The following is an 18,016-nucleotide window of genomic DNA, read 5'->3' as shown; positions in this document are numbered from 1 at the left end:
CTACCGTTCCAGCCACCAGGCCTTGCATGCTCAGCGTAGACTTCATTCATGTCTGCTATTGAGATCATACTGTAATAAGCCACGCACATTGTTAAGATGAGAAATCTTCAGCGTTTTTGAAGAAAGATTTCGCCATCTTTTATCTTTTACTCTTACCTAAGCCAGGTATCTTTGATGTCATTAGTGGTTCTCCAACTGTTGCCTACTGGAGATCCCCATAGAGCTGGATGCATATCTCCCCTGATAACAACACGATTTGAATTAGTCATATTCTTCCACAGAGGAATAAACACAATCTTCTTATTGAAAAAGAACATGATTTAATACCATTCACACAAGGAGTGAAAGATGGGGCGGCCAGATTTCATCAGAGCTCGGGTCATCACTGGATACCTGAAGAGTATCATCATCCAATGAATGTGAATCTCTTCTGTTAAAAATATCAGGTGGCTAAATAAACCTGAACTCAACTGGTATCATTAGTTATACCTGACAGTAGGTTTAGAGCCATCGTTGTTGCAGTTGTCATACTTCAAGTAATCAATTCCCTGAAATTTCAAGCCCAAGCATTGTCACTACTCATTCTCTGAAAACTAGGTAGGTGGCCAGTTTTATGAGATGAAAAAGAATGTCAGAAAACAAGAATGACATCTAACGTACCCATTCTGCAAAGGTCTTGGCATCATGCTCCTCATAGCCTAAAGAACCTGGCATGGTTTTGCTGCAGGTAAAGTACCTATAAACCAAAAAAATTATAAGGACAATGTGTATTCTTTAGTTCAAATCACTGAAGCTATGATTCTAGAAACAAAGGCAATTAAAAAGTTTACCCGGCATCTGAGTAAATCCCAAGCTTAAGGCCCTTGCTGTGAACATAATCCGCAAGGGCTTTAATACCAGAAGGGAAAGTTGACTTCTTTGGCACCAGACTTCCCTAGAAAACAGATTTGAGGAATATAACATACAGCAAAACTGCAGAATAAGAAATGAAACCAGGTAACACCAAACAAGTGTTTAATACCTTGTTGTCACGAGCAATTTCAGCCCAACAATCATCTGAGGAACAAAACCAAGAGTTTAGTACTGTGAAGAACAATATATAACTCATGAAAAAGTTTTACTCTTTAAGCAATCACACTGATATAATGATTATTCATATTATGTTGTTGCCTGTAGGAGCCATACCGATGTTAACATAGTTGTAACCAAGCTTAGAGAGGCCAGTAGTAACCAAAGCATCAGCTGTTGCAAGCATCAAATTGACTGATTTGTTAAGATAACAGATAACTAGAGATGCAAAGATTAATCCAGGATTGAAAAAAAAAAAAATTGAAACTTTACCGGTTTGTTTGATCATGTTCTCATCTATGTTGCAGCTGAAATGGTTCCAGCTATTCCACCTGCAAACATCATCACATTGAACTTCATTCAGACATCATCAAGAAAGAACACAAAAAAAGCAAAACACTTTTCACAACATAGAGATAATCAATCGATTATGAACTTAGTCTGAACACAAACAGTTCAGGACAAAGAAGTTAAATTCAAGCTACTACGATTATGGTCAAAGACTATGGTTGTAGAATGTGTGTTCTCTTCCGATTTCACAAACTCCAATTTAGGGAATCAATGGTAAAATCAAAGGGAAAGAAGGAAGCAGAGTTATACAGACCCCATGGGAGGAGTGACGCCGAGGCCATTAGCGAGCAAGTGTCTTCTTAAGATCTCAGAGTCGTCGCCGTCAACGTCAACTGATCTCGAAGACTCGACCATCGTCATCATCACCATTGATAAAACCATCATCACAAGTATCGTTGATATCTTCACCATCTCAAGTTTCTCTGTTCTCGTCATCTCTGGAAAAATCTTGTCAAACAAAAAACAGAGTGCGAAGCTTAAGTAGTTGACGAATGACGAACACTGCTTTGTTTGTACTTGTAGCTGTAGTAGAGAGAAGCTTAAGAGTGTTCTTCTATAGACTATACATATCTGTTTATTCCAGTTTTGCCCCTCAAACTCTTATCTGTATTTTCTTTTCTTTCTTTTTTTGGGAAAAATGTGTTTCCGTTTTTCTTTTCTTTTTTTCTAACTTTCCGTTTTTAACAAAGTTAACAAATCTTTAACGTCCATATAAGCCAAAGATCTTGATATATATAGTCGTAAATCCAGAGTCTGACCAAAGTTAACGTTGGAGATTTTCAGAATTTGTAAAAGTATTGTTTTAGTGGAAGCAAAATCAAAATCAAACACTTGGGTCTGCTTTTAGGAAAAGTTCTATATTGGGTTGTGTGTTATCACTTACCCATCAATCAGTGTATTGCTGGATATGTAATTGTGAAAAGAAAAAAACTCTACACTTTGTTGTGTTTACTCTCTTAATAATAACTTAAATGTATGATTTTACTTAATTTCTTCTAGTGAACAAAAATGTGTGATCAGTATTTTCATTTCTTTTTTACTATACGATTTTTTTTGGTGTTTATATTACTTCTAATGTTGATATTAAGAGTAGTTAAATCAACAAATTAATAATTTTGTATAATATCCTAGTTTTGATTATGAATTTTTCAACATCCTAGTTTTGAATATGTGAGATAAAAACAAAAAATAATTGTTTGTATTAAAGGTAAACTATAATTTCTGGATTTTTCTTCGAAATATGCGATATGTCCTTTTCTTGTCAAGAAATATATGTACATTATATGTCTTTGTTATGGACTTAAAAAATATAGAAGGTCTTTGATTTCTGTACGTCTTTTTTTTTGGTCGGCATATATCATTCCTTCTCCTTTTAATTTTGTTTTCGCTCGAGGGTTTTCAAAAACTTATTTATATATCAGTCTTGTGTTACGTTAAGTGTTGGGTACTAATCACTCCTACATAGTACCTCGGGACAAAAGAAAAAAATAAAGTTATGAAAAAATCAATAACTCTATCCGTTTAATCCGTAGTTTAGTTTTAACTCTGGTTTATGATGACATGTATTTTGTCACTTTTTACCTTATAAGTTGCTTAGTTTGGAGAAAGAACATTACCATTCCCCAAAAAAAATCAAAACCTGATTCACAAGTAAACACCCTCCAAATAAAAAGAGAATCAACAGTGACTTCATGAATCAACTCTCCGACCCACCTTCTCCACATTCCCTCCAATCTCTCTCCTATGACTATAAAAGGCACCCTCTTATATCTCCACGATATCGTACTCGTTCAAGCAAGCATAATCATCATCATCATCATCAAGACTCAAGAGAGAGAGAAAATGTCGGACTGGGGACCGGTGCTAGTGACGGTGATACTCTTCGTGATGCTCACGCCAGGGCTTCTGTTTCAGTTGCCTGGACGGCAAAGATACGTTGAGTTCGGTAATTTTCAGACAAGCGCTGTATCAGTTATCGTCCATTCTCTTCTCTACTTCTCCCTTGTCTGCGTCTTCCTTCTCGCACTCAAGATTCACATCTACATCGGCTAGTTTCAACTCCGTTGCTAATGTTATCTTTTCCAAGTTTTCTCTTCAACTTTTTTAACCTTAACTATCATTTATATCCAATATTTTAATCTCCAAATTAATGTACCTTTTGTTTGGACTATCATTTATATGGTCCATTAACACTTTCTATCGGACCCATTTGTTTTAATTTATGTGTTTACCTTTTCTCTTCTTGTAAACGCAAATATTATGCTTAAAATATTAATCATTGGCATTGTTAGTTACCTTACTTAAGTTAGCTAGATGAGCAAGTCTGCCTTCGAAGCTGGACATCCGATTATTTGTTTGCATTCGTTTAAGTTATTCCTCTTATAATTATGGTTATTCATGTTGCGAATGCTCTAAGTCATGAACAAAAAGTAGCTGGTCTATATGTGTTGAAGAATAATATAGTATGGCGCATCTTGTATATATGAACAATTCAAATGAATCAGTCACCCAAACGTGTTAATTCGGTTATTCTGAATATACATATAAAACCTGATTCTTTACTTACTAATGAGTTAAGAACAAAAACTCTACACCTACATATATGAGATAAAAAGATAAGAGTGAGACATAATGGAAACTAGGGATATATCTAAATTGAGCCAAAACCCATTTGAACACTGAATATGTGAAAAGCATAAACGTCATCAGTAGAACCGAAACAAATGCCTTAATTAACTGCAAGATCGATCCCTTTCACGGAATTAGACAATAATATGTATATAAGTTCAAAAATTACAACCGACTACATTACTTAATTCGAACTTCAATCAATTAAGAATAGGACCTAGCTAGGGACGATCATAAAGTAATAGTGATCCATAAAACCACTCCATCTTCTTTGAATCTTTTATTGTGATTATCTTCGTAGTCAAGTACTTCTTTCTCCTCATCAGACGTGTGTCATCAAGTTCTTTATTTGCAGATTTTGTCCTAAACTAAGACACAAATATCCAATTATCACCTACTAAAAGCCAAGAAAACATTTTCTCGTATGTGTTGACTCCGATTGTTAATGTACCAAATGCGATTGACAAAAGCAAACCGATTAAGTAACCAAAATAAACCGGTTATCGTTATTAAGTGGACTTAAAGCACACCGACAGGAAATGACAAATACGATTACTTAAGGAGTAGTAGTAGTTTGATAAACTGTATTTTGCTTAATTACGATAAAAAGTATGCTGTAAGTAACTTAAAATAAAATATCAACCGAATCAAATAAATATGACGAACGCCAATACTTTAAAACTCTATAATAATCAGTATCAGACAAAAATATTACCTCCTTTATTTTTTGAACAGACAAAAAAGAACAAAAAAATTCACTTAAAGATAAAATATACTGTGTGTGACATTAGAAAAAGGGAAAAAAATTATCATATTTAAATGATATTTTATCAGAATTTTTTTTTGTATTAAAGTAAAAGAAGAACACTTTTACTAAGATGTTTAATCCAGATTTTTTTGTTCTGTATATAGTTTCAGATATAAAATAGAAAGTCCTGATATAACTCAGTTTGGTATGCTTTTTAAGCTTGTTTAATCAAATACTATAGTTATATAACATTTTTTTTTTTTTTTTTGTCAGGAATCAACTTGTAACTTGTAAGTTTGTTTGGTCTCTTTGAACAGGTATTACTTTACCAAACAAGTAAAACAAATAGCCTTATGTGATATTTTTTTTGTCAGGTAAATAAAATTACAGAAAGTAGAGTAAATCGATTTTGTAAAATTGAGAAAATGTTACCTAACGACGTTGTCAAGAAATTGATTATGGAATTTGAAAAAAAAAATGATTATGGAATTTGAATAGAGAGAAGAGGTAAATAATAAAAATAGAATTAAAGCAGCTTCCTCTCTCTCTCTCTGCTACCTTGTGTGATTTGTCTGTGTGTCATTCACATTTCTCACACTCTCTCTCTCTTCTCTCTTCGCCATTAGAGGAGAAAACACATTATGAAAGATATGTAAAAGAAGAGTTAACTCATTCAACAACTCCATTTGTTTTTTTTTTTAGTCTTCATCGTAAAGGGAACAACAACAGTACGACGTTTACTGCAAGATACTGTTCCTCAATCTGCATTCTTTTCCAATCAATTTTGGGTTCGGAGCTGAGAGATTTTGCTTTCTGGGTTTTTGTTGGAGATCAATTAAGCTTAAAATTTACTGGTATGCTATAATAGTTTCTTCATCACTCATCTCTTTTCTATTGGATTTTTTTTGTTGTTGTTGTTGTTACTGATCTTCTATTCCCAGATTTCAGATTGCCGAAGCGGAGATCTTAAGCTGCTTTGAGCTAATTTAAATATTTGAATGTTGGCCGATGTAAGGGTTTCGTTTCCGCCATGAACACCAAGCGCGCCTACAAGCTCCGTATCCTTTTCTTGTTTATTTCAAATTTTCTCTGATTTCGTCTTTTTAGGGTTTGTCTGTGGGAATCATTGATTTAACTTTAGTGTCGCTTTTAGCTATGGTTCACGAGATCTGTATGCACTTCTTAGCTTTTCTTTTGAGCTTTATGACTGTTGGGGGTATCTGTGTGCTTCCAAATTTAAAGACTTTTTTAGTCAATTTTTTGTTAGTTTTGCTTAGCCCTTAACTTATGTGATACATTTGGTATTCCACAGAGGAATTTGTGGCACATTCTGCTGCTGTTAATTGTCTTAAGATTGGGAGGAAGTCCTCCAGGGTTCTTGTAACTGGTGGGGAAGATCACAAGGTCAATCTTTGGGCTATTGGTAAGCCCAACGCCATTCTGGTCAGTCTCTCATTTCTCCCTCCATTGCTTTCTTTTTCGGACTGCCTCCGGTAGATTATGAGTTAGTTAGTTTTAGGGGGAATGCGACACACTTTAGATATAATGTAGTTGAGCGGGTTTGAATATTGTCTGTCTGACCTGTCTACTTGTGGGTTTTTTTTGTGGTCAGAGCTTGTATGGGCATTCGAGTGGGATTGATTCAGTAACGTTTGATGCTTCGGAAGGCTTAGTAGCAGCAGGAGCTGCTAGTGGTACAATTAAACTTTGGGATCTCCAGGAGGCAAAGGGTAAGTTTAGTAGTTCTATGTTCATCTTAATTTACTCTTCTCATCCTCTGTTTAGTCAGCCACACCCACCTCTTATATTTACTAGATATGTAATTTTTTTTTGCATCTTATCTATGAGTAGTTGTCAGAACTCTCACTGGTCACAGGTCGAATTGCATAGCCGTGAATTTTCACCCTTTTGGCGAGTTTTTTGCTTCTGGGTCTCTGGACACAAATCTTAAGATATGGGATATAAGGAAGAAGGGATGCATCCATACTTACAAGGGTCACACTCGAGGGATCAACGTACTCAGATTCACTCCAGATGGTCGTTGGATTGTTTCTGGAGGAGAAGATAATGTTGTCAAGGTTTGTAGCTGTCTTTTTCCTTTCTTGGGGAGGACAACTGGGGAGTCAATTTGATAGAATTCAGAATCTTTATTTTCTGAGGATACTTTGAAGAACAATACCGCATTTTGTTTAATAGGCATAGACTGGTACTAAGAGATGAGAACATGCGATTATTTGATGTCATCTCTCCGCGGCTGAACATGCTATTATATAGGGGAAAACTTTTGCTTAGAGCTAACATACTACCTGCTCAACTTGGATACTTAGATTATCTGACTTTCCTATCTCTTTTCTTGGAAACTTAGATTATCTGCTCTCTTTTTAGACTATCGCTTTGTCTCATCTCAGAGTTTGTACTGCTAGTGCTTACTATACTTTTTATCCCGAAAGTAAGTTACCTGCAATTTTTGCTTTCTCTCTTAACGTTGGATCTGATATGTGGGTTGCTTTCACCAGGTGTGGGATTTGACTGCTGGAAAACTTTTGCACGAGTTTAAGAGTCATGAAGGGCAAATTCAGAGTCTAGATTTTCATCCCCATGAATTTCTGCTAGCAACAGGTCTGTATCACACTTACTTAACTTCATAACGTTGAAGCTCTTAGATTTTCGGGTGACATAGATTTATCACACAATGATATGAACCTGATTTATTCTTAAAGCTAGATGTGCTATGAGCAAGATAAAATGTATAACTAACCCCAACATCATTAGACCACTTTGCATCATCGACTCTTAGTAACTCACATATTTACAACTTTCTCATATGTTTAGCGTTCGGCTATTTCTTTTTATGGCATCCTTTACCTTACTTCAGTATTCATAGAATCTATGTTTTTTTTTTCTTTCTTTTGCCTATGGTAATAGGTTCAGCTGATAAGACTGTAAAATTCTGGGACCTTGAAACATTCGAGCTTATTGGTTCTGGTGGAACTGAGGTATCATGTGTTGTCTGTACTACTCCTAGGTATGTGCTGAGTCTAATTCGAGTATTCGATCTTTCTAATATTCTCATTTTTTAGACTACTGGGGTCCGATGCCTGACCTTCAATCCGGACGGAAAGAGTGTGCTTTGTGGATTGCAAGAAAGTCTCAAAGTAAGTTCTTCCGGATGTGTTAGTTAGAAATATATGAACTTAACAAATCTCTCTTTCAAGGATATAACACTTATATATCACTGCTTTTAATCTTATTATACATGTTTGCTGTCCTTTCTTCACTAACTTCCATGCAAATTGTAGATTTTCTCTTGGGAGCCAATAAGATGTCATGATGGAGTGGATGTTGGATGGTCAAACTTGTCGGATATGAATGTTCACGAGGGAAAGCTTCTTGGTTGCTCATACAATCAAAATTGTGTAGGCGTGTGGGTTGTGGACCTCTCGGTATCTCTCTCTCCCTGCATGCTTTGTTATAGTTTTGCCTGTTCCGTAGTTGTTATCTCTAAGCTCTCCATCCAATTTTTTAATGACATTCTCAGCGCACTGAGCCTATGAGTGGAGGCGCCAATCAGTCAAATTCCCATCCAGAGAAAACATCAGGCTCAGGCAGAGATCAAGCAGGTCTGAACGATAACAGCTCAAAGGTTATTCTCGGAAAGTTGCCTGGTTCCCAGAAAGTGGATCCTTTATTGAAGGAAACAAAGTCTCTTGGAAAATTATCTGTTTCTCAAAACTCGGATTCTTTGCCAAAAGAAACAAAGTCTACCGGAAGGTCATCAGTATCTCAAAGTTCAGATCCTTTGGTAAAGGAACCAAAGCCTCACGGAAAGTTGTCAGTTACTCATAGCGCAGACGCAGTAAAAGAGTCAAGAACCTTGTCATGTAAGTTTTACTTAATTCTCTATTTTCTTTCTCTTTTCGCTCTTTGCTATAATGTTACGGCTTATTATTATTGCATTTTTGGTTTGTCTGCTATTTGTTGAAGCCACAGGAGGTATATCAGACTCTCCTAGTCCTCGCAGGGTTACTTTGACCAATGATCCGAAAATTGCTTCTGGTGTTTCTACAGTTGTCCCTACTGCTGCAGCTTCAAAGAGGAATTTTGGAAAAGCTAACCCAAAGGCGAATCCTCCAGTAGTCAATAAAGAAGATTATTTTCAAGTCATTGTCCCCAGAACAGACCCAATAATTGAGCAGGCATCTGAATCCAGAGCAGAACTTGACATAATTGGAAGAACTATGCCATATTCACTGCAGTCAAAGGCTGCTGATTCTCGAAGGCTGTTGAGCAGCAGAAATGAGCCAGATCGACCAACCAGTTCGCTTCTTGAAAGGTCGCAGTCTCAGCCTATAGAACCAAACACTTTACAAGATGCAAATACATATCCTAGTGACGAAGGTGGCACATGGGATACAGCTGGGAGAACAACTAAAGATAACAGATACAGGGGATATGGAAGGTTTAGTTCAAGATCATTGGTGAGATCACCTCCGAGCAATTACGACCAAAGTTGTATGTTTAAACGCCTTTCCCGTCTTCCTTTTGTTTTAGAGTATATATGAATGACATTTGATATTGCTCAACTATCTTGGCATCTTAATTACGGAGAACACTTTTATGAGTTTATGAAGGACTTGGGTTTATATATATGAGTTCCTAGGAATCAGTCTTTAGGTATATATGTTGTTTTTGAGTACATTGTTTTAGTAACATAACTTCTTATTTAGTTGGTCCTAGGAATCAGTGTTTTTTAGTACGTCTATATTATACATACGTATGTTGAGTTTTCTGGATCCTGTGCTCAGTTCTAAGCTAACTAACTCTTTATTTCAGCTGACTTGAGTAGCTATAATGCAAATAGAGATTCAAGTCCTACTGAAAGTCGAAAAGGAGGTAACTCTTTCTGAACATTTTTTTTTTCCCCTTTTAATGTGCGTATGAAAAAATTCTCATTATCTGCCTTGACATACTAGGAAGACTGCACTCCCTCGTTCTAAATAGGGAAAGAAGAGGAAGATTTTCAAACTTTGAGGGTCCTGTTTCGAGTTCTTCTGGAGGAAATATGACTGCACCAAACATTCGCTCTCCCAATATGGTAATGACATTAAAGTTTTGTTTTTTATTTGGGATCTCGAGGCTATGAAACATGGACTGTAGAAGGGCAAAAGAAAGAGCGATGAGTAATTAGTCAGATGTCAGATCCTTTTTTATAAACTTTTAACTGATCCTACATCTTCAGCGTTTTAGTAGACATGAAAATTCCCAGTTACCAGTCTTCAACATCTCATATAGTCATGCTTACGCTGTGTTCCTAAATCTCAAGCAGAGAGGAAATCATGTGCCAGTTGATCAAGGAATCACTTCTGTTAGCGAAGAAGATATAGCTGCAGACATAATGGGGCAACACGATCAATTTGTCAGCTCTATGCAGTCTCGCTTGGCTAAGTTACAGGTAATACCAAGAAAGCATAGACTATGATAATTTTTTTGGTCTGTTTTACTAATTAGAATGCTAGCAGTAAAATACTTCATATATTTCCATAAACATTGTTAATCTACTAAATAGCTTCACCTAATTTGCAGGTAGTCCGTAGATATTGGGAAAGAAATGATATTAAAAACTCGATAAGTTCGATAGAGAAGATGGCTGATAATGCTGTAAGCAACTTCTGTTTGTTACCTATCAAATCAATGTATATAAAAAACACCACGTATATATTTCCCACTTACGCAAACTCTCATTATTTCATTTGGTACAGGTCATTGCGGATGTTCTACTTATAGTAAACGAGAGACCTGAAATTTTGACACTGGATACTTGTACCTCCCTTCTTCCCCTTTTGACAGCTCTTCTAGGGAGCAACGTGGACCGGTAAGCTATTCATTATGAAGAACATAATGACATGGTCATTTATCAAACTGTGAACCCGTAGTTGGTTTGTTTTTGTTTTCTAATAACCGTTTCCTGTCTTTAGTCATTTGAGTGTCTGCCTGGATTTGCTGCTTAAGCTGGTAAGAATGTATGGGTCACAAATTTACTCGTCGCTGTCGGCTCCATCATCTGTTGGTGTAGATATTGAGGCTGAGCAAAGGTTGGTTCGAGCTTCAATCTTACCCTTCATTGTAACTTTCGATTGCAATTTACTCTCTTATTTAAGTCAAATATGTTTTTGGTATTCAGGATGGAGCGGTACAGTTGTTGCTTTGTAGAACTCGAGAAAATCAAGGCTTGCCTTCCCTCTTTAGCAAGGTGAGTAATTTTCGTCTACTGGACAATGAAGAGTTAAATGGTTCTCTTCTCTCTCTCTTTTTTGTTAAGTCTATTATTACGTCTTATGTATCTCTTTATGGATGGATATGCAGAAGAGGAAATTTGGTGGCAAAGACTCTGCATGAACTCAACTTAACATTTCAAGAAGTTTCATCGTGATGACTCCTTACTTTTTGGATGTGGATTTGGTTCCAGTGTGGAGTTTAACAAAACTAAAGCTAATTCTACCAAACTAACCAAAATAGTCTATGGAAGACTAACTAATCCTCGCGTATTGCGTCAGGCCACACTGCTCAAGTCAGCAACCTTTGCTTTGCGGGAGCAAGATCTCCACGGTTACTGTCTCAGTTTCAAGCTAACTCGGTGTGTAAAGAGCCATTTCGGCTGTTGTATTGATCTTCTAGGTTATCATATCTTCCACAATGTTTAGCTATTGTTCTTAAGAGCACAAAAGAGAAGCCTATATTTAACAAAACTGGTTTTCTAGAAGATTCAGATCTTGAAATACTTGTAGCCAAAATCGGGATTTGTCATTCCCTCTTCCCAATCTCCGAGTCGTTTACCACCAAATACTACTTGTTGAATGCCCAAGTACCTGAAATTTCATATCAACAAAGATTAAAGTTTTCTGCAACAAATAAGGAATCAATCAAAGAGGATATAAGGAAACAAACAAGTTCTCTTGTGTTACTTACTCTGAACTCATAACTGTCAAACAGTTGAGAAGCACATCAAGCGCGAAGATATCGGAAGTACCAAGATCAACCCTACAACAAACATTGCAAGTAAAGTTCAGACTAATTACGAAATGGGTTGCATTATGAAAGGATAATGTCAGAACAGTTGATTACCACACACGACCCCAGTTGTCTTGAAATTCGACATCGCTGATGTCATGAAACGATGAAGGCATCACTTTGAAGCCCTTCTCTCCGTCGTAGAGAGGATCATATTCTAGAGATGAGTTTGCTAGCTGTAATCATAGTTCATGTTATATCATTAAGACGAGAGTGAAGATGACCATGGAAAGGGGAAGAAAAACATGATTAACAACTGAAATGGATGATGGTGTGATTGATAACAGGTTAAGGATCAGTAGCAAAAATATAGAGCAGATAATGAACAAACCTGTAAGTTAGATGTATTGAAAGCGCCCAATCTCCCCATAACATACCATGCCTGTATAACCTGTTAACAAAAGAAAAAAAAAGGAAGAAGCATTGAGCCATCACAGCAAGACTCGACGTTTTGCAATCAATAGCAAAAAAAGAAGATCAATTTCTTACACTTCCAATAAGATCAACATCTCGATCTGAAGGCGTTCCATAGAGCTCAAACCATATGAAGGAATCAACAGGATTGAAACTGCAGTCATCAAAATAAGAATACTGGTCAAATAAATGGAATGGGATTCTGAAGTAGTCTTATATACTCTTATGTTGAGGAACGAATGCAGCAGAAACAAAAGGGAAGCATAATACAATATAGATGTTAAAAAAAAGTTGCTCACTCTCTGAAGTTAACCTTGAAAGAAAGCACAGAACCAGTCTTCTGCTTCTGGAAATCTTTTCCCTTCTTCCTAACCCTTTCTTCAACCTGAATAGATTTAGTAAACACAAACATGTCGAACATCACAATGGATAGAAACAAACAACACATAGAAATGTCTCAGGTCATATGCCAAATCTTCATTAGCAAAGACACTATAACAGAGAAGTAAACTCAAATTTACCTTCTTTCTCATGAGCTCAGGGTTTCCAATGCTATCACCAAGAACAGCTCGAAGCTCTTCATCATCTTTACACGCACTTTCCAGTACCCTGCATTTATAAATTCCACCAATTCAGTAAAACGTTTCACGAATTTCTCGTGATTTAGGCAAAAACACAAACACTTGGAGTGCAAAAAGAAAGAAGTACTTTGCCCAAGATGGGTAATCGTGAAGACGATCGTAGTCGCGTTTTCTCTTCTCTTCTCTAACCTTGAGTAATCTCCTTCCTCTCGCCGACGTCCCCGACCCTTTCTTCGCCGCCGACACTCCGCCGTCACTGTCACCGGTGTGGTTGTCGGAATTAGCGGAAACAGCGACGAGAGTGGGGAGATTACGTTTGAGGGGAGAGAATGGTTGTGTTTGAGTGATAAAGAAGGGATAGAAAGCGAAATTGAGATTCATGGTTGTGCATGAAGACGACAACGATAAGAGATTATTTTCGTACATTTTCTTGTTCGATCTATTCGCGTTTTCGGTTTCAGTAACTAATCAAGCTCGAGTTTGTGTTTCCTGCGTTCTTCTTGTTTATTTTGCTCTTTCACATTTTCATCGGTTTACAACATTTTCAAACTCGGTTCAATCCGGTTAAGACTAACTTATCCAGCAGAACAGAAAAGTCAAACCAGTAGAATCATATAACCCGTGAACGACGGTGACCAGACTCCAGAGAGAGAATGAGAACCCAAATCGAATGTAACTCTGGCAAACAACTTGGTCTATATGAATAGCAAACCGGAATACCATAACGGAACTGAAAACTAGGTTGGAACAACACCCCTCATAGTCCTAGGCTCATAGCTTAGCACATTGGACACAAGACCTGACTTCTTGCTGGTTCTTATGATCACCTATCCACCTCTCTCGCTAATTGACTGCGGTTTATACCTACACCTTCGACTACTTCTGTAGTCATGGCTGCAACAAAAGGTTGCAGCAAACGAACCACCACATTGACCTTAAAAGACTCAAATTTGCCCAAAAAAAGACCTTGAACACTCACAGGAACCGATTCTTTAACACTCATGCAATTTGAGAAGAATCAGTATGGCTACTAATTTAAAGACTCTCCTACAAAGATCTCAAATGCTATAGACCACTGCAATGTAATTCATCCAAACAAGTACCTAGAAAACACATCTGATGTCATTCCTTTTTAGTTCCTGATCCTAAACTACAAACAAAGATTTCTGTATAAGAATCAACCGTTAACACTCACAGAGTTACAGAAACCAGTTTCTTAAAAATCTTCATACCAACTACAATGGACTTCATAACCCCACAACGAATTATAGACTTTGAGGATAAGATAAATTCAAATGTTGATCTGAAGAGAACCCCATCAAACACAAATACAGTTTTAGCAGACTTCCAAGCTTTGTCAATGGATCAAGAAACAGCTTTTTTTTTGTTTATTTCTCCAACATAAGAAGCAGCAAAGCAATAGAGGATTCAAGAATGGGTGAAATGTTATGTATATAATAAGCTAAATTGTATACAAAAGGGTACATACAAACAAACCCATTCCATTCACAAAAGATTTTTCTCAAGTCTAATTAACATCAGAAAGAGAAGAAGAAAGCTTTTGCCTTTTGGTTTGAATTCAATCACGGATCAATTAACTCGAACTCGTCTTCCTTAAGATGCGTGAAGAACTTAACAGGGCCACGACCTTCGATCTCTTTCACAAACTGTACCTTAAACGGCAGATTAGCTGAGATTCTCTTTCCTTTCCAAAGAACGACGTAATCTTTGATAAAACCTTCCATCCCCATCAATTCAACCTCCGGAACACGAACCACATGGTAAACTTTCAATGGCGCCGTAACCCTAACCCTAGCCCCAATCTTCGCCTTGGCCTTCTCATCTTCCTCCTTCTCCAGTGACGTCGTAGGTGACGAGAGATCAGCGTCCGCGTCTACGGAAGCCGCCGATTTCACTGCAGTATCGCAACGAATCTTCGTCGATTTCCGCGAGATTGAGAAGGCGCATTTGCTTCGACCGCAGGAAGTGGATAATGAGGTAGGTATCAAGATAGACGAAGATGAAGAAGAATTGATCGCTTTGCGTCCGTAAACAGATGCAGCAGAGAGACAATCTTGAGATGACGGAGGACGAACGGCGGCGATAATCGCCGGTGACAGAGCGTAACCACTAGTCATCTGCGCCGGGAAAGAAAAAAAATCTTAAAAGAAAGTAAGAGTAAAACCAAAAAAGATTAATTGTTTTAGCGCCTCATCTATTTATATAAGATGCTTATTTTAATTAAGGTGATTACTAATTTTTGCTAATTGTTTGCTTTTCGGATTATTTTTGGATAATAAAGGTGACGCGTGTCAGACTTAAGACAATGTAAAGGATGAGGAACTTGTGGCTTCAGTTAAAGAATCCAACTGTAAATATCTTTGAGACAATCTCCAGATATTATTATTGGCACCATTTTTTTTTTGGTAAAAGTTATTGGCACCATTTTTATAAAACACAAAAAACTATATATTAATATTTATATATATCCACAATGGTATTCGGATAAGTTACCAAAATGAATGAAGTCAACTGAAAGACAAAAAAAGAGAGAGATAGGAGTAAAAAGGCTTTGTGTTGAGTAAGCCCCACAGGTTGCACTTGTGGCATTTTTGATCTCCATTGTTGCTATTACGACAAGGATTTAGAGTAGCTTTCTTTCACCATTGTCTTAACATATAGCTCTCCTGCTCTGTATGAAGATCTTACCTGCAAAGAAGTATATATAACCATTAACCAAATTAACATAAGCACATTTCTGGTTCTTCTATGTTCTCAGTTATTTTTGATATGAAGAGATTGAGAGCAAGAGATAGTTCGTGGCTTTACCAGTGGACCACTTGCAACATAGCGGAATCCTATTGATTCTCCGTATGTTTTCCAGAAATCAAACTTTTCAGGTGTGACATACTCTTTCACAGTCAGATGCAATGGAGTAGGCTGCATTGTAGAACAAAAGAAAGGTCCTTTTAATCATTGATGTTCTTTGGAAACTGAGATCTTTCTGTGTTGGAGATTGGAAACATGCGAATGATAGTCTAAGATATGTTAAGTAATGATTTTACCTGTAAATACTGGCCAAGTGTTAGAATGTCAACATCTATTGCTCTTAAATCAGCCATTGCTTCCTTCAACTCTTCAATTCGTCTGTTTCTCCCAGACCAAGCATTATGGATGTCTTTGTGATCATTCCAGGTTTGCTGATCTTTGCATGTTTCAAAACCGACATGCTCTGCTCATATCTGCATTCGCCACATACGATCCACATTTAAAAAAATATATCTATAAAAAAAGAGATTCACTACAACTAGAGATGCATAAAACTATCTATGTCTCGCTTTAACCGATTGAGGAGATAATTGACTATGTATAATAAGTGACAAAGTTGATTACCCATAACAGAGGATCAATTCAATGCTCAGCCGATCTATGCCATAACCAAATTCAGAACAAACAGAAAGATGAAGAACAAGAAAACAACACTCACCCAGCCCTAGGATCTCTTACAAGTCGCTGAAGCCTTTTCACAGTCTCAACATTGTGAGCAAAAACATCCAGTCCCGAGTGCACAAGAGTATCGACGGCCTCCAAGTCCCCGCGGAAATCAGAAGTTAAGCATTCTATCATAATATCCGGCTTATGTCTCTACAAAGATGAGATATACATTTTAATTTTCCAATTTTGAAACCAAATTCGTGTTAGCACAAAAAAAAGTATTCTTACGAGATGACAGCGGTCTTATCCTGTAAACTTGAACTGACAACTATGAGCATATTGAATCTTTAACTACTTAGATTTCAATAACACATTGCATAGAAAGTTAGACTAATAACCTTCATAGCTTTGACAGTCTGCGCAAAATGTCCACTTCCACCATCAGGTATATCGTCACGGTCTACACTAGTGATAACTATGTAGTCTACACTGCAACAAACGAAAATCCAAGAGCGCATATCATACTAAACCAATCATATATCAAAAACGATGCATAAGTGACTGTTGAGACTGCAATGACACCATTTTAGATATAAGCAGATTACTCAGACTAGGAATCAAATAAAAGTCACATACCCCCAACTGGCTATGGCTTTGGCAGTGTTCTCTGGTTCCATTGGGTCAGGAGGAGACGGATTTCTACTGGTTTTAACAGCACAAAATCTACAGCCACGAGTACAAGTATCACCAAGAACCATGATGGTTGCAGTTGCTACACCATCACCACCTCCATTCCAACACTGCACATCATCAAAAGCTAAAATTAAGCATCTTTAAATATCTTGATTGGATTAGCAAGTAGGGTACTCATCAGTGACCTCTATAAACCAAACTTACAGTTTCTCATACCCACAGTTCCATAAAATTGATACATATCAACAATGGTGGAGATAAAGAAAATGCTAAATGTTTAAATGTCTAAATGCTTGTTAGTCTCTTGTTATTGATTGCTAACTACACTAACCACAACTTGTAGTTTCACATTTAAATCCTCAACACAGACCATTCCACTTTCACACTTAGATCCTACTGGGGTTTTAAGTGAGGATTTGATATCTTTTGGTAATGAGAGTCAGATTTGATATCTTTTTGTAACGAGAGTCAGCTTTCTCCGCAAAATCTTTTTCGTTGTTTTATGGTGGCATGGAAGTTGGGGGTGGTGCTATGGTACCATTGGAGGACAAACCTCAAATAACAATGGTAAGTGAAGTTTTATTTAGGTGTTTTGCTTGTAACACAAGTTCTGTTTTTTTTTTTGAATATAATGTAAGAAACTTGTTAAGAAACTTACCATTGGAGGGATAAATTTTACAAAAGTTTTCTTAAGCAAATTTGTATTTTTGGTAATTAAAGTATTCTAACAAACTTGCTAACAAACTTACCATTGGAGATGACCTAAGGAGAACATAAACCCCAATCATATCATATAATATAAAGCTTCGCCGCCGTCAAGAGAGGAGGAGGAAGTAACTGATTGTTTACAATGGCGAATGTGGAAGAGATTGAGCACGAGGAGGAGAATATTGAGAAAAGGGTGCCGAAGCCATGGGACGAAGACCCAAACATCGACCGTTGGGCTGTCGAGAAATTCGACCCGGCATGGAATCCCACCGGCATGCTCGCTTCTACCGACGTCTCCACACTCTTTCCTCAACACAGAGAG

At 37.1% G+C, this 18,016-nt stretch overlaps 6 protein-coding genes and 1 pseudogene across 8 annotated transcripts in view; 3 read left to right on the top strand and 4 right to left on the bottom strand.

Moving 5' to 3' along the window:
• LOC104708252 (alpha-galactosidase 1) overlaps nucleotides 1-1,996 on the bottom strand; it is a 3,950-nt gene extending 1,954 nt beyond the window's left edge. Inside the window, exons 1-10 of the mRNA XM_010424798.2 lie at nucleotides 1,673-1,996; nucleotides 1,342-1,400; nucleotides 1,186-1,242; nucleotides 1,022-1,056; nucleotides 831-934; nucleotides 661-736; nucleotides 490-548; nucleotides 328-393; nucleotides 157-240; nucleotides 5-69 (exon numbers count right to left, since the gene is read on the bottom strand). Of these exons, the coding sequence (XP_010423100.1) occupies nucleotides 5-69; nucleotides 157-240; nucleotides 328-393; nucleotides 490-548; nucleotides 661-736; nucleotides 831-934; nucleotides 1,022-1,056; nucleotides 1,186-1,242; nucleotides 1,342-1,400; nucleotides 1,673-1,854 (787 nt within the window). The 5' untranslated portion in view covers nucleotides 1,855-1,996. The remainder of the gene's footprint in view (nucleotides 1-4; nucleotides 70-156; nucleotides 241-327; nucleotides 394-489; nucleotides 549-660; nucleotides 737-830; nucleotides 935-1,021; nucleotides 1,057-1,185; nucleotides 1,243-1,341; nucleotides 1,401-1,672) is intronic.
• On the top strand, nucleotides 3,053-3,656 carry LOC104708251. Its single transcript, XM_010424797.2, has one exon. It carries the CDS (start codon nucleotides 3,163-3,165, stop codon nucleotides 3,469-3,471), a length of 309 nt encoding a protein of 102 aa, XP_010423099.1. The 5' UTR covers nucleotides 3,053-3,162; the 3' UTR covers nucleotides 3,472-3,656.
• LOC104708249 (katanin p80 WD40 repeat-containing subunit B1 homolog) lies at nucleotides 5,346-11,571 on the top strand. 3 transcript variants are annotated; one of them, XM_010424794.2, is made up of 19 exons: nucleotides 5,346-5,649; nucleotides 5,744-5,853; nucleotides 6,108-6,238; nucleotides 6,408-6,525; nucleotides 6,647-6,873; nucleotides 7,312-7,414; nucleotides 7,721-7,791; nucleotides 7,876-7,950; nucleotides 8,095-8,238; nucleotides 8,334-8,676; nucleotides 8,780-9,307; nucleotides 9,629-9,688; nucleotides 9,769-9,890; nucleotides 10,119-10,247; nucleotides 10,379-10,453; nucleotides 10,555-10,667; nucleotides 10,771-10,887; nucleotides 10,977-11,045; nucleotides 11,159-11,571. In XM_010424794.2, exons 2-19 carry the CDS (start codon nucleotides 5,826-5,828, stop codon nucleotides 11,223-11,225), a joined length of 2,520 nt encoding a protein of 839 aa, XP_010423096.1. In that variant the 5' UTR covers nucleotides 5,346-5,649; nucleotides 5,744-5,825; the 3' UTR covers nucleotides 11,226-11,571. The 3 variants fall into 3 exon arrangements, with proteins under 3 accessions (XP_010423096.1, XP_010423097.1, XP_010423095.1); XM_010424795.2 differs by having other exon boundaries at nucleotides 5,737-5,853; nucleotides 10,122-10,247; XM_010424793.2 differs by having other exon boundaries at nucleotides 5,737-5,853.
• LOC104708250 lies at nucleotides 11,431-13,368 on the bottom strand. The gene is made up of 8 exons (XM_010424796.2): nucleotides 12,986-13,368; nucleotides 12,799-12,886; nucleotides 12,577-12,662; nucleotides 12,353-12,431; nucleotides 12,195-12,254; nucleotides 11,918-12,039; nucleotides 11,762-11,833; nucleotides 11,431-11,661 (listed from the first exon to the last, which is right to left on the bottom strand). The coding sequence occupies exons 1-8, from the start codon at nucleotides 13,282-13,284 to the stop codon at nucleotides 11,559-11,561; spliced, it is 909 nt and encodes a 302-aa protein (XP_010423098.1). The 5' UTR covers nucleotides 13,285-13,368; the 3' UTR covers nucleotides 11,431-11,558.
• LOC104708248 (ferredoxin-thioredoxin reductase, variable chain, chloroplastic-like) lies at nucleotides 14,222-15,073 on the bottom strand. Its single transcript, XM_010424792.2, has one exon. It carries the CDS (start codon nucleotides 14,994-14,996, stop codon nucleotides 14,442-14,444), a length of 555 nt encoding a protein of 184 aa, XP_010423094.1. The 5' UTR covers nucleotides 14,997-15,073; the 3' UTR covers nucleotides 14,222-14,441.
• LOC104709879 lies at nucleotides 15,475-17,359 on the bottom strand (annotated as a pseudogene).
• LOC104709878 (KRR1 small subunit processome component-like) overlaps nucleotides 17,969-18,016 on the top strand; it is a 1,747-nt gene continuing 1,699 nt past the window's right edge. Inside the window, 1 exon segment of the mRNA XM_019228830.1 lies at nucleotides 17,969-17,986. Within this exon segment, the coding sequence (XP_019084375.1) occupies nucleotides 17,969-17,986 (18 nt within the window).

Source organism: Camelina sativa, chromosome 8 (assembly GCF_000633955.1).
Source record: "Camelina sativa cultivar DH55 chromosome 8, Cs, whole genome shotgun sequence".
Taxonomy (NCBI): Eukaryota; Viridiplantae; Streptophyta; class Magnoliopsida; order Brassicales; family Brassicaceae; genus Camelina; species Camelina sativa.
Note: the sequence above shows the minus strand (reverse complement) of the source record. Positions and strands in the feature narration are given on the sequence as shown.

Bases quoted from the DNA above. Each gene is read 5' to 3' on its own strand.
- LOC104708248 (XM_010424792.2), bottom strand. From the start codon at position 14,996: ATGACTAGTGGTTACGCTCTGTCACCGGCGATTATCGCCGCCGTTCGT.
- LOC104708249 (XM_010424794.2), top strand. From the start codon at position 5,826: ATGAACACCAAGCGCGCCTACAAGCTCC. The intron at 7,792-7,875 runs GTATCATGTGTT...CTCATTTTTTAG, and splicing joins TTGGTTCTGGTGGAACTGAG to ACTACTGGGGTCCGATGCCT. The intron at 8,677-8,779 runs GTAAGTTTTACT...TATTTGTTGAAG, and splicing joins AGAGTCAAGAACCTTGTCAT to CCACAGGAGGTATATCAGAC.
- LOC104708250 (XM_010424796.2), bottom strand. From the start codon at position 13,284: ATGTACGAAAATAATCTCTTATCGTTGTCGTCTTCATGCACAACCATG. The intron at 12,663-12,798 runs GTAAATTTGAGT...AAATCTATTCAG, and splicing joins CTGAGCTCATGAGAAAGAAG to GTTGAAGAAAGGGTTAGGAA. The intron at 11,834-11,917 runs GTAATCAACTGT...TGTTTGTTGTAG, and splicing joins GACAACTGGGGTCGTGTGTG to GGTTGATCTTGGTACTTCCG.
- LOC104708251 (XM_010424797.2), top strand. From the start codon at position 3,163: ATGACTATAAAAGGCACCCTCTTATATCTCCACGATATCGTACTCGTT.